This window comes from Aureobasidium subglaciale (genome assembly GCF_000721755.1).
Source record: "Aureobasidium subglaciale EXF-2481 unplaced genomic scaffold scaffold_3, whole genome shotgun sequence".
NCBI classification, from domain to species: domain Eukaryota; kingdom Fungi; phylum Ascomycota; class Dothideomycetes; order Dothideales; family Saccotheciaceae; genus Aureobasidium; species Aureobasidium subglaciale.
The window spans coordinates 1,089,168-1,104,157 of NW_013566992.1; the positions used below are offsets into that span (position 1 = coordinate 1,089,168).

A 14,990-nucleotide genomic window follows, 5' to 3' on the forward strand; every position below is an offset into this window, starting at 1 on the left:
TGTTCGGAGAGTGTAGATGTGAACAAAAACAACCTAAAGCTTGCGTCTCCTGAATACGGCGGCACATGACCCAAGCTCAAGATCCTTTGGATTTTGCGGGCCTCGTCAAAGGCCGGCTTCGGTCATTCTTGTTTGTTCTCACTTTTGATCTACGACAATCTGCATCCAGGCCACTACTGACCACCTCGTCATCGCCGTATATCCTCAATGTCATGGTGGACACATCAAGCAGTGCGACCATGCCCAATTACGAGGAGATCTCCGTACACGCGTGGGACAGGTGCCAGGTAGGGTTATACAATGATCTCAAGGTCAGATGCCAGCAATTGAGTACATATATATATATATACGTGTCGACTACCTTGAAGGCTCGTTTACTGGCCGATCCTTTGTTCTCCTTGCTTTCTTACTTGAACAACACCTGAGTCTCTCCGTCGCAAAACATAATCAAGTCGGAGATACTAACAAACAAAGAAATACTGCATCCGGAAATTTCACAGCTGTGAATGTGTTTCCATATTTGGCGCGATCGCTGGTTGACACTGCAGACGCAAGTTTGTTGCTCAGACAGTCATTATGGTACCGCCAACGATCGTTGTTGATGGCTGGACCATCCCTATATCTTATGCACAAGCGGCGCAATGGGATGATTCACCTTTGTCTCTGATCCTGGATACAGGCCTTCCGCCAACCCCGCCCGGTCCTCAAGACTACCGCCGACATGATCTGAATCAGCATGGACAGTTTCGAGAGCCAGTCTCGCAAGCTGTCTTCAATATGGGTAAATTACCATACCCTGACTTGAGAAACATCACGAAACGAGATCCGACAGACAGTACGAGAACAGTCAAAGCTTTATCCGGTAATGGTGTGTGGTTCGCCGGCAACAACATGCTCTCACATGTGACTGTACAACATCTCGACTCTCTAGGCGTAATCAACGCAGATCCCGCATCTCTGAATATCTCCAGCAGGTTTCAGGTGGATCAGATGGAGGTACAAGCTATACTGAATGGAACAGCTTTGAGAGGAGTCGACCACGGGATTCATCCGATGTTCAAGCAAAGTAATTGGCGTACCACAAGTCCTGTGATGTACGAGTATCTCAAACCATCGCTTCGCATTGCTACCGAGATATTCAAGATGGAGTTTGTGCTCGACTATCTGCACGCACTTGGGCAGCCATGGGTAGTAGAGTACCCAACTGCTCTGCAGCAGAAGAAAGGATACAACTCACAGTACTCCTTCTATCCCAGGACCTTATCATGGTCAGAGAGGCATGGTACCGCGAGAGAATTAATCCGAATGCAAAATCTCCTGGACTTCGAATGGACTGATCAACTGAGCCCGGGCTTCATGGCCACTACGTCGGTCAGCCTAGAAAATGGCATTCCCGTAAAGGGCATGAACAACTGGCAAGACTCGTAAGTTGCATGTCGTACTCATCTCGTAGATAGATCGACCGCTAACACAAGTTATCAGTTATGCTGCCACTATCCTCCTCGATGTTGATTGGCAGAATCATATTGATCTAGGCAATCTTCGACCCAACTTGGTGCTTCCAGGTGCCGATAGCCACTCGACACTTCTGCGCTCTCAGTTCTCCTTAGCTCTTATCATTGTTCACGAAACGACCCATGCTTGGGTTAGCAATTTCCGCCGCATCTCAAATTGGGACAGTGAGCCCTATCACAACGATCATCGCATTGCTGAACCGGGATGGGCTATGGAAACCCTTATCTTCGGCTCTACAATCATGAGCACTGTTCATAATCCTTTCATGTATGATGCACCATACGGTCTATCGTCCATTCGTTTCCCGGGCACGCGAGTATCACCCGCAGATTTCATTGTTGAGTCCTACAAGGGCAGTGTTGCCAAATGGGGCATCGACCACCAAACAGAATACGCCGTACCGATGAATTTCATCACCCAGTTCTTCGACGACGACTTTTACAACAGCAGAGCCCACCGATTCGGCACAACAGGGACACTGAAACCTCCCAAAATACTCGGAGTCCGGAAGAGAATTTGGACTCGTTTCGAAGAGCCATTAGAATCACCGCATGTGAAGAGGAGAAAGGTTGGGAATACCTGGGTGGACGATCCGGAGCAGCCATCACCAACGGATGATACTTTACATCCAACGGTTGCGGAGGGCGTCTTGTACCCCAACGCAGCATTCAGTTCTCAAGGAAAACCCCTGGTACTACCACCATCTATACCGCCACCGCCACCGCCAATCACACCTGTTGCCGATCCAGACCGGGCTCCTGACGTCTTTATGCCCGATGTATCCAGACCAGAAACCGCCCGAGCCAAGACGAAGGTCAAAAGCAAGATCAAGACGTTGGTCAAAGACTTGTTTGGGAAGAAGAAGAAGAAGTGATATGTCCCTAGGTACTTAATCGCAATCATGTTCTAGCTCACGCTCTCATGGGACGTTGTTACCATGTGCCAAATTTGACCACGACAAGCTAAATCAAGTCACAATATTGCTCAATCATCAAACTGGTACACCGCACCTGGGCTATCTCAAAAAAGAAAACCTGTTGACTCTCTATAGAAGCTCATGGTTTTGGTAACGTCGTTGTGCTTTTCGTAAGCTGCATATCGCTCTTCGGTAACGGCAATAAGCAAATCATGAGCTCGACTTTGTATTACATCAGTCAACAATAACGAGAACGAATGTGAATGACTAAGGTCTAGGCCAGAGTCTGGGTGCTGCTACCCTCTTCAACCACAGCACATAGTGGCTTCGTCATGACTCTTGTCTCTAACCCGTCGTCAGCTGATGTCTCACATACAAGTATCAATCAACATACCCGTTCAGCTCAATCTTCTCCCAGCCAAAGAAGAAAAAACCAAGATATGCGCCAATAAAGATGCTAATAATGATATATCCATTGTAGTACATGGCCAGCAGCATGATGAAGTACGCAACGGCAAACTGTGCACAATGCAAAAAAGCCCTCACCATCTGCTGAGGTAGTGTAGGCTTGAAGGCTCTCGACTTCTTTGTCGTTTGGAGTGGAGAGGCAGTAGTGGTGGTAGTGGTGGTGGTAGCCTTACTGGTCGACGCTGTGGTAGGGCAAGGGCAATCCTCGGGTATGTCGGTGGTGATGTCGCGGAGGTGGTGAGAGAGAATCATGCGGTCATGCTCGCGAGCCAAACGACGAAGCAGTTCGAGGGTCATGACGAGGAGGATGACACCGATACAGGAGCCGGCGAACATGCCTTTAGAAGTGATGCGCCAGCTGGAAGAGATGAAACCTGATTGTCACGTCAATCTTGTAATCGTGGAAATGGATGGTTGCGTAGAACTTACAAGCATCAATCGTGTTCCAATTCCACATCATCTGAAGCTGTGTTAGTAGTCGATGAAGCTGGCAAGGAACTTGACACATACAGAAATCTTGCATGCGCCCATACCCATGTCCATGTCCATGTCCATCGATGATGTTGCAGATGTCATAGGAGCAGAAGACGTCATACCAGCCATGTCGTTCATTGAAGTAGTCGTAGAGACCATGACTGCGGAAGTACTCATGCTCATGCCTGACATGTCCATCTCGAGGATAATGCCTGGACAGAATGAATCTGATAAAGACCTTGAAGGAAACGATGCGGTTTAAATGTTGTGTGAACATGTAAATTGTGCCAAATAGTCAATAGTGACATGACAAAACCGGATGAGTGAGTTTGAGGTCATATTCTGGTCGCAGCTGCCCTAGACCCGATAGCCACGCAGAGGATTGCCCACCAGAAGGTGACATGGCCCTCCAAACAAGCTACTTTCGGACAAGATCATCGCAATGTCATGACATTGGCATGCAAAACTTACAGACTGGTGCCTACGAATCGCGCATGCGCTTGTTAGGGCTAGATATACATCCGAATCACGGCAGGCGCGATGATCCTTCGCTTCGGCAACCTACACCGCGCCAGACCTCTGGGAACAAGGGAGACCCCCTATTAGTAATTGGTTAATAGACTTGTATTGGCTTTAAACATCTAATCAGAAAGGAGAAACTGTCCAAGCTCTGAGCATCTGACTACCACGCGAACGCCTCTTCAATGAGATCGACAGGCATACCATCTCTCAAGCATCCTACGACGGCGGCCCTTACTTCGTCAGACATGGTACCTGGTGCACAGGTCACGACAATTACCCTTCTACCTTTCTCTGCTACCGACCTCACCACGCTCTCAACATTCATCCGGCCTCTTTGCAGATCACTTCCTTGCTCGAGGCCCTTGTCTTGACTGCCGCTTTCTCCCGTACACCAGAAACGGTACTCAATGTGCCTGTTTCGTACAATGCCGGAGTCCGGCAGAAGCGACGTAGAGACGTGTTGAAGCAATGATTCTTCTCTGGCCGACCAAGCAAGTACGAAACTAGTCGCGCAGCCCATAAAAACCTTGGAAGAAGTCTCAGTGCTTCGTGCCTCGTTCACATATTGTTGCAGAAAGCTCATTGAGCTAGTGATACCAATACCGCCAGCAATACAGATAATAGTGTCTGCAGTCTTGAGCGGCAGCAAGGATGCGCGATGACCGCCATATAGTCCCTCAGTGAGGATGGAGATTGGCAACGAATTTGCCCCTGACTCTTTCAAATTGCGCAGGAGCGAATCAGTCATGCCTTTCCTGGCGCGCATGAGACACACCATTTGATCAGGATGACGTGACTCATCGCTAGTCTGAGAGGCTGATGAGCTGTTGACTTCAACATCTGTGATTTCTGCTTCCTTGGTCTTTGAAGCTCTCACTGCGGTTGGCACATCGTCATGAGCATTCGGACTGCCCCATGATGCAATAGTGAAAGGATGATTCTCCCAAGGCTTTCCAAGCATCGGAAAATAGAGGAACGAGTGTTGACCAGGTCGGACATTCCAAGCCTTCTTGGGGAAGATGGTCATCTGCAAGACATCGGTATGCGGGATCAGCTTGATAACAGCGATGGGACTCCCGAAGTAGTTGTAGTACATCAGACGGACGAAACGCATCATTCTGTCAAAGCCCCAGAAAGCGAAAGCGATGTACAACCAGACCTTGTAGCCCCACTTGTCTCCAAATCGTAAGTCGATGTGATACCAACAGCCGATCAGCGCAAGGATAGCAAAAGCGATGTGCGTGATGAGGAAGATCTCATACGACCGGATGCGAATGGGAAGCACTGCAAAGCCTACTGTAAGGCATAGCACAACGGTGGCGATGATTCCCCACCAGTAGTAAGGCATAGCTGCCTCGACCTTATACGCTGCCGACCCTCCAGTCCAGAAGTAGGTGATAGTATAGATGATCGAGTGAACGATGGCTTGCAGGGTAGCGACCCTAGACGCCCAGCGATGGATGGCTAGCATTGTACTCTGACTCCAGCCAGTGACTGCCATGAGCAGATTGTTTCGGCCAGAGAAGAGGATTGCCAAAGCCAGATTCGCGAAGCTCAGAACGCCTGTGCGGTTGGAGACATATGCTGCGATCTCATGTCGCCGGTCGGCATACCAGGCGTTCGGGGTTACATGATGAAAAGAGACCGCCGAGAAGATGATGTTGAGGATGACGTATGCGGCGATGAACAATGAAAGGGCACGTTTGGGCAGATAACCTATGTTCAAACAGACAGTATTAGCGCATGCTTGTTATTCAGGTGATCGCCTTCAGTATGCATACCGACGCGGTAAGGTAACGGCGACAGATGTCTGCTGTTGAATGCTGCAGGCACAAACAAGTGCTGACCGAGCTTCATGTACATGCTGCTGGAGGCAACCCTTGAAGCAAAGTGGGACTTCCAAGTTCCAACGACAAAGCAAGTGCCAACGACGAAGAGTATGCTTATAAGTCTGATTCGGGTAAGCGACCTTCAAACAGCGTCCCTATTCCATGAACTTACGAGTAGCGGGTGTGTCGATGCTCAGATGATACGAACTCTTTCATCGTCACGTAGTTGGCCAGATACGTCTCTGCATTGACCAGGCTTGTCAGGTTCAGCCAGACGGCCTTCGGGTCCAGCTCGACATTTGGAGTATTCGCCGGCAAAGAAGCACTCAATGTCGGGACATGCTGTCCATTGGCAGCTAGTTTGGCGAAGCATTGGCTTTGTCTGCTTTCGCTAACGCCATGTTCGGAGCACTTGTCATGGACGCAATTGGCGAAGGTCTCGAGCCAAGCCTGATTTCCAGCGTAGCAAGCATCACTCGTCGTCGCCATTGACTCGCCTCCCATGTCCATGCGTTTTTTCAGCTTCATCTCCATACCGCTATGCATGTCCATTGTCGAAAATGTCGTACAATTGAGGTAGAGAGAGGAGAGCGAATCATGACAAGAGTAGCAACACAATGGTTGATACATCGGTATACCAAAGCCAAGTACCCCATACTGAGTTTCCGCGGCGACGAGGCTGAATGAAAGTAATGGCAGACTGATACCAAGTACAGTGGAGGTCCTCATGTTGACGAGCTGGCAACCAACAAATCAATGCACATCGACGGCTACGACCGTGGCCCTTCTATATTGTCGCCTACAAGCTACTCACCCCTCCTTTCTTATGAGAGTTTCGGATCGGACATGACTGTTTGCATGTTGAGAGGACATTTGAGCAAGTTGTTGAAGAGACCATTGTCGCCATTGCCATATCGGAACAACTAGATTGTGCTACATGTATGCCATGTGGAGCGCATGCGTGGAGCCGAGCGTCCTCATGGGAGCGAAATGCACGTTTCGAGTGATATTGAGCAAGTTTCCGGAAATGGCGTTCGCGTGGATGAAACGACGCAGCGGAATGGCTGTAGCCAAGCCTTTTTGCTGACCAGCCGAGTACTGCCACCCATAGGTCGCGAGAGCGTCCCAGTGATGTGAACATCTACAGCCTAGCGCCAGGTCATTGGTAGCTTGTCATCAATTCTCTTCATCGGCACAATTTGTGGGCTCTCATCGACGGTCTTAAGGGTCCCTTCGAGGTGGGTAAGCGCGGTGAGAAGGTGCATTTCTTCCTCAGCACTGATGGACTGCATAGGGACGCCATCTCGCCGCTCTGCTGAGAATCAAAGGATGCGGGATCACCATCTCTCAGTCTAGAGCGACGGGAAATGTGTGTTGAAACAGGTCAGAGATACTGATCACTCGACTGTCGATGTCTGTCAAGAAGCAGTCGCAAGAAATAGGGTGCAACGCGTCGGCGGATATTGCGGCAGAAACTGACGGATGTCGACGGCAATTGCGGGGTTGTCCAACAGTTGCGATAACCACGAACTCTGCAGAAATAAGCAACAGCAATAGACACCAAGGTAGGTGACTTGGAGGTCTCTGCAATTTACCCTGCGTGCCCTGAATCGGATTATCCGAATGTCCAGCTTCGACGCGCGCACATGTCATCGTCGACTCCACAACATAACAGATTGCGCTCCCGCGTAGCCTGCGAGCCATGCAGAGAGCGAAAGAGAAAGTGCGATGGAGGATTTCCATGCAGCACTTGCGTGCGATATGCCTATGATTGCCATTACCCGCAATCTAGTCGAAAGAGAAAGGCCGCCGCAATTTCCGACCGCGAACGAACCTCACCGATGACTGAACACAGTCCTCCTTCTCCTACAGATCAAGAAGCTCAGAATCGCATAGAGTCCCTGGAAGCGAATTCTGGCTCGGCTTTTGTCAGGAAGATGGCGCTGGGTATAGATCCTGCAAATGCGCCTCGACTTCGCTTGTTCGCGTGGAATGTCTTTCTGGGATCTCGAAAGTCAAATCATACTCCGACATCACGTTCCGTCATCCAAATCCTGTCCTGGCCCGAGATGGAGGAGCTTGTGACCATCTACTTTACGAAAGTCGATCCTTGCTACGGGTTCGTAGATCGCCGTTCTCTCGAGCGACGTATACGGGCTCATTGGACCAGCGACAGCACCGAGACCAGCTCGTTTGAGGCTGTGATGTGCGGCGTGGCTGCTTTGGGTCTTCTCTTCTCTCGAAGGAATGTCATCGATGCTGAACTGGACCTTGTAGAAACTGCAAAGCGGATACTTGAGCAGTCAATGTCTGTCCACCCTTCTCTCGATATTGTTACTGCCTGGGTACTGCGCGTAGCTTACATGCGCATGACTGCTCCAGCACATGCCTCTTGGATGTCTAGTTGCATGTTGATGCATAGCCTTGAGGCTGCCGGAATTCACTCAACTCACGTACTGAACTGGAGCGCTGATGAGTCAGGACAGACGTTGACACCAGAGATTCGGAAACGCATTCTAGGTGTTTCACAACATCTTAACATATGGATGTCTTTTGATATCGGCCGCTCGAGGGTCCATCTTCAGACTTTGGACTTTGATTTGCCAGCCCCTCGTGAGGGTAGCTATACCACGGAGATCCTGGAACTTCTGCCGCATTCGGAGAACCTCAATCCGGACAAGAACGTGGATGTGCTCGATCTCAAAAACTCACTTTCCACTATCGTTCAGAGACAGCATACTGCGCCACCTTCTATACTTGCTCAGTGCAATCTGACGCTCTTGTTGTGCCGACGTTTGAGAACACTCAATTTCCATTTCCAAGGCAGTCTCCTCAATCAGGTGCTGTCAGTCACCGCGCGTGGCATTCAGGCTGCTCAAGATTTGCTGGACGACTGTGCTCCTTGGCATCATGTGGTCAATGTTCCCTTTCAGATCATCTGTATCCTGCTTGCTCTAGATACACCAGCTGCCATTGCGCAGCTGACTGATGGCGTCAAGACCTTGAGTAACATTCAGCTGGTATACCCGACAGATGCCGCTAAGGAAGCGCTGAGTACAGCGTGTCTACTTATTCATTTGCACAGGAAGAGAAAGGAGGCAGATCTCAGAACACTTTCGGACATCGTGTCGACATACTCGCCTTCCGTCTTATTTGACCAGCAGTCTGCAACGCAACCTCAGCATGTTACTGATTGGAGCAGTAATACTTGGCTCGATACTTTGCCTGAAATGCCTGATCTCCAGACGTTTGACATTGATCGTTTCTTGAATGGTAGCAGCGAGTGGAGTATTCCTGGTGACTGGACACAAACTCTGTAAACACATTTGAGGTTGTACGGCCGATCGGAAGCAACGGCTGTTGCGGGCGTCGCGGGCCGTTTGACAACCTTTGACTATAACCTAGATCTCGCCCTCTGCGACCACTCTACGTCGCCAAACGACCTTCCACCAGACATACTGCGCTCCAAGCACAACTCGGGATACAATGGCCGCCTTATTGAAAACATCATATCCTTGGATCAAACTTCCATTGATCGTATCGGCGCCGATGCTGAATGCGGCCACTCCAGCTCTCGCAGCTTCAGTCAGTCAAGCAGGAGGCATTGGTTTCCTCGCAGGAGGCACGAAGCCCGCTGAGCTCGACAATCTTCTGACAAAGACCACTGCTCTATTCGGCGCCAAGTCACAACATAGGCGAGGTTCAAATCAGGTCTTGCCCATCGGTGTTGGCTTCCAGAACTGGGGCTGTGATCTGGATGCTATGTCGCCCATCTTTCGAAAACACTGCGTTGCTGCAATATGGCTCTTCGCTCCAAAACAACTCTCGGATTTCAGCTCATGGGCTCGCGAGATCCGAAGCGCTAGTGGGGGACGAACACAAGTTTGGATCCAGGTCGGGACAGTCCTCGAGGCACTGGAAGTGATGAGACTGGCTCGTCCGGATGTCCTGGTTGTGCAAGGAACAGATGCTGGTGGTCATGGACTACGACAGTCTGCTAGCATCATATCTTTGCTGCCAGAGACTATAGATGCCCTTAAGGCCGCCGGATATCCCAATGTACCCGTGCTGGCTGCCGGTGGCATTGTTGAAGCCAGAGGAGTCGCTGCTGCGCACACTCTTGGTGCCGCTGGAGTTGTTATGGGTACAAGGTTTCTCGCCGCCGACGAAGCTGGGATCGCCCGAGGTTGGCAGAATGAGATTATTCGTGTCGGCGATGGCGGTACTTCTACCAAGAGGTCGACACTCTGTGATCGTCTGAAGGAGACCATCGGATGGCCAGAACACTACGATGGAAGAGCCATCACCAACAAAGGACACCTGGACGAAGACTCGGGCTTGTCTGATGCCGAGAGCGTGCGGTTGTACAAGGAAGAGTTGAAGAATGGGGATGAGGCCTGGGGTGATCATGGCAGGATGGTGACATATGCTGGTACTGGGGTCGGTCTCATCAAAGTACGCAAGCCTGCTGCTCAAATTGTGCAAGAAACGTCTAATGGTGCCTTGGAAATACTACGACGTGGTGCTGGAGTTCCAGACTCGAAGCTTTGAAGACTGTATGTAGGGAGAAGCGCTTCTGAAGAAGAAGGCCACTCTCAATCTCAATCATTTTGGATACATGGGAATGTCTGAGCAAATATGAAGAGCCATCTGGGGATTCTCATCATCGAGACGAACTGAGCTTATGATCGTTCAAGTAGCACATATGAGCAGAGATTGCTGGAGCATTCACCAGCGAGGACACAGTAAAAGCGAGCGCTTACTCTACACGCGATTATCACAGGATTTTCTCGCGTTGCTCCCACTTTTCGTATCTTGGATTCGTGTTGAAGATCTTCTGTCGACGGGCGAACAAGCTCTTGTTGCATCGGAGAAACGGTCGAAGTGGAGTGCCGGGCATCTCGAGCGACAGCGGTACGAGCATACAATCCCAAACTCTATTGAATCCTTGTTGAACCAAGTCGCATGTTGTACCGCCTTTTCCCAGTCTGGAGGCGGAGGTAATCAGTTGACAAAGAGGGTCAGCCCTATCTTGTAAGGGCCTGGAGTGGAGCCAAGAAGCGGTGGGGCCCCGCAAAGTGACGTGCATGGCGCGCCTTAACCCTGTAGGACGCGCTCACGTGTCGGTGTACTCTTGTCTCCCGACGGCGGCGGTGCATACGAAGGATGCAAGGCTGTTGTCGACGTCTTAGACATGGCCGTCTCGCCTCTCCTTTCTTGTCTTCTGCTCACCGTACCCGACGACTCTCTGCCTGACTCCGCCACCTTCTGGCCGTCCCTCGCCACGCAAACATGACCTGAATTCTGCGACGACCATCAATTGGACCCTGTATACCATATCGAGAGACAAGAGTTGGAAGAGAATAAGCAAAAAATGTCTGACGGGATCACCGACGCGAAGAATGGCATCACGGGCGGATACAAAGGCGAGAATGCCATCATCATTCGAGCAATGCTGGCATTTACTGCCATAGCTTGGTATAACGCAGCCGAGCTCATCATTCTGGTCCTGGTCGTCTTCAAGCGGTACTCTGGCCTGTACTTCTGGTCTTTGCTCATCACGTCCATCTCCATTATTCCGTATCAAGTCGGCGCATGGTTGAAACAAGTCGGAGAGAGCGATGCGATGGGCATGATTATATTGTCGAGTATCGGCTGGGTTGTGCTGGTACCAGGCTCTAGTCTGGTGTTATACTCTCGTCTACATTGTATCACGCAAAACCAGAAGCTGCTGAAGGGTGTACTCTACATGATCATCATCAACGCGGTTGTTCTTACCGTGCCAACGAATGTCCTGTCTCTTGGCTCCAACTCCAGCAAGTATCGACTATTCACCACCGGCTATTCTGTCATGGAGAAGATCCAGATGACAGCTTTCACCGCTCAGGAACTCATCATCTCATCCATCTATCTTATCGAGGTTCGGCGCGTGCTCAAAGTGGTAGATGATGGTCGCTTCAGAAAGCTCATGTGGGAGCTTGCGGCTATCAATGCCGCCATCATCGTCTTGGACGTCGCGCTCCTCGCTGTCGAGTACCTTGGCTTGTATCAGATCGAAGTCACACTCAAAGGAATGTGTTACAGTATCAAGCTTAAGCTGGAATTCGGGGTTCTGTCGAAACTGGTCAAGATTGCGACTGCTCGTCAAGGTGTCTATGATCTTAATACCGGCACTGACAGCAATGGCACGAAAGATACAATGACCTACCAAGGACACGGTAGCTGGTTGACCGGGGTATCGGCTTCGCCACCTACATTGACCACCTTATCTTCCAACGCCACGTACAGCACCGCAAAGCGCAACAGCACGTGGGGTAGTATATTCTCATCCACCAACCCATTCACGTCTGCGCATGCGGAGGTACAGAAGAGGCACCGCGACTTCGAGGCCAATGTGACGTTTTCGCAAGCTGAGCCGTTGCCAAAACCAAGTTTGTTTGCTGATCACATTTCTCATCCACCTGCTATTGTTACTTCAAGACGCTCATCGACGGAAGATATGTATCCTGGAAGACTTGGCTGATATACCGGAGAGTGCTTCTCAGAAGAAAGGTCGCACTGCAAATATCACCCTGCATTGAGACAGGTCTTTAGAGGCATACAATGTCCAACCCGGAGTACAGCATCGAGAGCCATTTTATGGGACGTGGTACAGCCTAAGCGGCTCCACTCACCGCAGGTCTGCCTACCCCAGAGGCTGCACACAAAATACCTTCACCTCCTTGGATTTTTAAATTCATTGAAGTAAGGCACGATGATTTACTCCCCCTTCTAACTCTGCTCCCGAGAACCCTCAATGTCGATAGCTCCGGCAATGATTCAAAAGGGGCTCGCACACCTTTATTACGTCGAGGCGCCTCTCAGGCACTACGTCGCACGGTCAAATATTCACGAGCTCTTCTGACACGAGTACGACATGTACGCTCTCGTCCCTCGCCTCCGTGATCAACAGCAACATCAAGCGCGATATCACGAGCGTCGAAAGCCCAACCAACGCGTTCGAGACCCGCGGTTCGTCTTCTGCGTGCGCGTCGCCGTCGGAAGCTACGATGCTGGCGTGGGGCTGGTTGTGGTAGGAAGATGGTTGGAGGGTACTCTGTTCGCGTATTGTGCAGGGTTGCCGTCACTAGGAAGCTGGTTTTCAGTTGGTTATGTTCGCCTTGTTGATAGTGGTGGAGATTGGGTGTGGAGCAATCGCATGTGATTTCAGCTGTGTTTCACGAGATTCGCCGTGCTCCAACTATGACAATGGGATCTTCATGGGTGCTGTGGAAACGCAGAGTGTTTTTGCAAATCGTGGAGGTTTTGATGGAGAGACGATGGAATGGCCTGTAAAGTGTAATGATGCATTAATTTCGTTGTATCGTGTAGAAAGCCCATCCCTATCAACGCGTGTATTCCATGTTTGACTCGCCATCCATAATATGTACCTTAACCATGTATCGTCTTTCGTTATGCCAATATCAATGTCTATCCTTTTGCAGACCTGTGCCCCGTAGTCTCTTCTACCATCTTGAAGGAGACATTTCTGACTCTTCATTATTCGTGACGTCCATAACTTGCCCCGATGACAGTACATCTCCCGTCTGACAAACACGTCTCGGACTCGCAGTCTCCTCAACATGAGCATTCCTCGCTGCCAACAAAGGCGTTCTCTCACTCTGACCCTCTGCAGCAGCAGCAGCAGCAGCAGCAAAACTATTCCAGCGATCGAGTTGCGGTCTCAGTGCTCTGATGCTAGGAGATTCCGAGACATCCCTTTTGATTGAGCTGTTTGCTGTTGCTGAAGTGGCGTCTGCGCGGCGGGCTTTGCGGCGATCGCGGATCATGTAGATGATGGCGGTGATGATGAGGATGAATTGCATGACGCCGACGAGGACGTAGACGATCCAGACAGACCAGCCAGAGAGACCAAGTCGAATGATCATGTTGATGCCAAAGATCCAGGTATACTATGTCTCAAAAGTCAGCAGGTCATCCCTTTGATGTCTTTGTGTCAGAGAAACAGAGGGAGCAGGACTTACAGGCGCACCCATACAAATACTCGCCAAACTCAAACTCCCCAAATGGCCCAGATGAATAGTCGTCCACACCTGCGGCACCCACTGCACACACGCAAACCCCGCCACACAAACCCCCAACACATTAGCCCATTCCTGACTATACCAAGGAAAGCACTTCAACACCACCGCACTAACCATCAAGACTCCAAACGCAAAAGCCACCACGGTAATCAACAATCTAATCGCTCTCTTTGCGCGGCGAAATGTGCGATCAGGACTTGATAAACTTCTTCTTCTGCCGTGTAATTGTGCATCTGCTTCTTCTTCGCTAAAGTAGACGTAAAGGAACATGATGCACCAGAATAGTGATACTCCACTGACGACTTGGAAGATTCCTAATAGGCGGGAGATGCAGCCGAAGCGTGTGTAATGTCTGCAACAAGAGATGTCGGTTTGGGAAGCAGGTAACACCATGATGTTGGCCACTGCACAGGTTCCGGAGATGCTGCCGAGAAGAATGTAGAGGGTTGAGAGACCTTCTGCGGATTTTCTGGAGATGATGCGCGCGAATTGGGGGATGTAGGATATCAGGAGCCAGGCTAGTAGTGCACTGTGAAGAAGGCAATCGTTAGTAGAGTATTCGTCGTATACAATAAAGCGCAATTGGTCAGATCTCTGACACTGAAAGTAAAAGCAAAACATACCATGATACGGCAAACTGTCCAGTGGAAGGCTCAGACATCTTCTTGCAGTTGTCCTGCGAGATAATCGACATGATATCCATGATGGCAGCCGTTTCCTGCGCGTATGTTTGTCGATACTGCAGGGTAGATGATGACCAGAGAAGAGGAAGAGAGTCCCAGAGACTTCAAGAAGTGATAAATACTCTGCTCAACACCCAGACTTTCCAGGCCAGGTGCTCCGTTAAAAGGTAAACAAAAATGGAAAACGTTCCAGGGATGCCGACTGACGGAACACTCGTAAGGGGAAAAAAAAGGTTGTTGCCTGATCAAAAAGTTTCAAGAGTCAGGCCGGGAGATCAGAGTCACCACAATAAAACATCTCACAGCCAAACGAATACACCCAAAAAGAAAACCCGAAATACCTCGTTCAAAAGAAAAGTTGACCATGACCAAGGTATTCGAGTCATTGCAACGTCATGTACGACATGAAACACGCCTGTGTGTGTTTGCCTGACTAAACATATCTCCATGGCTTGGATGGTTGCCTCCACCATATTCGTCTTTTGCGACCACTTTTGTG

At 50.1% G+C, this 14,990-nt stretch overlaps 6 protein-coding genes across 6 annotated transcripts; 3 read left to right on the top strand and 3 right to left on the bottom strand.

Moving 5' to 3' along the window:
- Positions 1 to 2,736: 2,736 nt before the first annotated feature.
- On the bottom strand, positions 2,737 to 3,571 carry AUEXF2481DRAFT_26930 (uncharacterized protein; the record flags this gene model as incomplete). The annotated part of the gene is made up of 4 exons (XM_013491317.1): positions 2,737 to 2,776; positions 2,826 to 3,273; positions 3,329 to 3,359; positions 3,410 to 3,571. The coding sequence occupies 4 exons, from the start codon at positions 3,569 to 3,571 to the stop codon at positions 2,737 to 2,739; spliced, it is 681 nt and encodes a 226-aa protein (XP_013346771.1).
- Positions 3,572 to 4,000: 429 nt separating this feature from the next.
- On the bottom strand, positions 4,001 to 6,946 carry AUEXF2481DRAFT_37089 (uncharacterized protein). Its single transcript, XM_013491444.1, has 3 exons — positions 5,897 to 6,946; positions 5,677 to 5,846; positions 4,001 to 5,611 (listed from the first exon to the last, which is right to left on the bottom strand). The coding sequence occupies exons 1-3, from the start codon at positions 6,451 to 6,453 to the stop codon at positions 4,056 to 4,058; spliced, it is 2,283 nt and encodes a 760-aa protein (XP_013346898.1). The 5' UTR covers positions 6,454 to 6,946; the 3' UTR covers positions 4,001 to 4,055.
- AUEXF2481DRAFT_494086 (uncharacterized protein) lies at positions 6,912 to 9,127 on the top strand. Its single transcript, XM_013491644.1, has one exon. The coding sequence runs from the start codon at positions 7,371 to 7,373 to the stop codon at positions 9,042 to 9,044; it is 1,674 nt and encodes a 557-aa protein (XP_013347098.1). The 5' UTR covers positions 6,912 to 7,370; the 3' UTR covers positions 9,045 to 9,127.
- Positions 9,128 to 9,210: 83 nt separating this feature from the next.
- Positions 9,211 to 10,275, top strand: AUEXF2481DRAFT_2499 (uncharacterized protein; the record flags this gene model as incomplete). The annotated part of the gene is made up of 1 exon (XM_013491224.1): positions 9,211 to 10,275. The coding sequence occupies one exon, from the start codon at positions 9,211 to 9,213 to the stop codon at positions 10,273 to 10,275; it is 1,065 nt and encodes a 354-aa protein (XP_013346678.1).
- Positions 10,276 to 10,845: 570 nt separating this feature from the next.
- Positions 10,846 to 12,443, top strand: AUEXF2481DRAFT_494178 (uncharacterized protein). The gene has a single exon (XM_013491645.1). The coding sequence runs from the start codon at positions 11,099 to 11,101 to the stop codon at positions 12,245 to 12,247; it is 1,149 nt and encodes a 382-aa protein (XP_013347099.1). The 5' UTR covers positions 10,846 to 11,098; the 3' UTR covers positions 12,248 to 12,443.
- Positions 12,444 to 13,078: 635 nt separating this feature from the next.
- AUEXF2481DRAFT_494567 (uncharacterized protein) lies at positions 13,079 to 14,717 on the bottom strand. Its single transcript, XM_013491646.1, has 3 exons — positions 14,432 to 14,717; positions 13,749 to 14,337; positions 13,079 to 13,676 (listed from the first exon to the last, which is right to left on the bottom strand). The coding sequence occupies exons 1-3, from the start codon at positions 14,509 to 14,511 to the stop codon at positions 13,230 to 13,232; spliced, it is 1,116 nt and encodes a 371-aa protein (XP_013347100.1). The 5' UTR covers positions 14,512 to 14,717; the 3' UTR covers positions 13,079 to 13,229.
- Positions 14,718 to 14,990: the final 273 nt, after the last annotated feature.

What these genes read in the sequence shown, in the direction of transcription:
- AUEXF2481DRAFT_494086 (XM_013491644.1), top strand. Translation starts at nt 7,371, where the DNA reads ATGTCATCGTCGACTCCACAACATAACAGATTGCGCTCCCGCGTAGCC.
- AUEXF2481DRAFT_494178 (XM_013491645.1), top strand. Translation starts at nt 11,099, where the DNA reads ATGTCTGACGGGATCACCGACGCGAAGAATGGCATCACGGGCGGATAC.
- AUEXF2481DRAFT_37089 (XM_013491444.1), bottom strand. Translation starts at nt 6,453, where the DNA reads ATGAGGACCTCCACTGTACTTGGTATCAGTCTGCCATTACTTTCATTC. An exon ending in CATCGACACACCCGCTACTC is followed by an intron (nt 5,847 to 5,896) that starts GTAAGTTCATGG and finishes TACCCGAATCAG; the next exon opens with ACTTATAAGCATACTCTTCG. An exon ending in GCCGTTACCTTACCGCGTCG is followed by an intron (nt 5,612 to 5,676) that starts GTATGCATACTG and finishes GTTTGAACATAG; the next exon opens with GTTATCTGCCCAAACGTGCC.
- AUEXF2481DRAFT_494567 (XM_013491646.1), bottom strand. Translation starts at nt 14,511, where the DNA reads ATGGATATCATGTCGATTATCTCGCAGGACAACTGCAAGAAGATGTCT. An exon ending in GGACAGTTTGCCGTATCATG is followed by an intron (nt 14,338 to 14,431) that starts GTATGTTTTGCT and finishes CCTTCTTCACAG; the next exon opens with TGCACTACTAGCCTGGCTCC. An exon ending in GTATTTGTATGGGTGCGCCT is followed by an intron (nt 13,677 to 13,748) that starts GTAAGTCCTGCT and finishes TTTGAGACATAG; the next exon opens with TATACCTGGATCTTTGGCAT.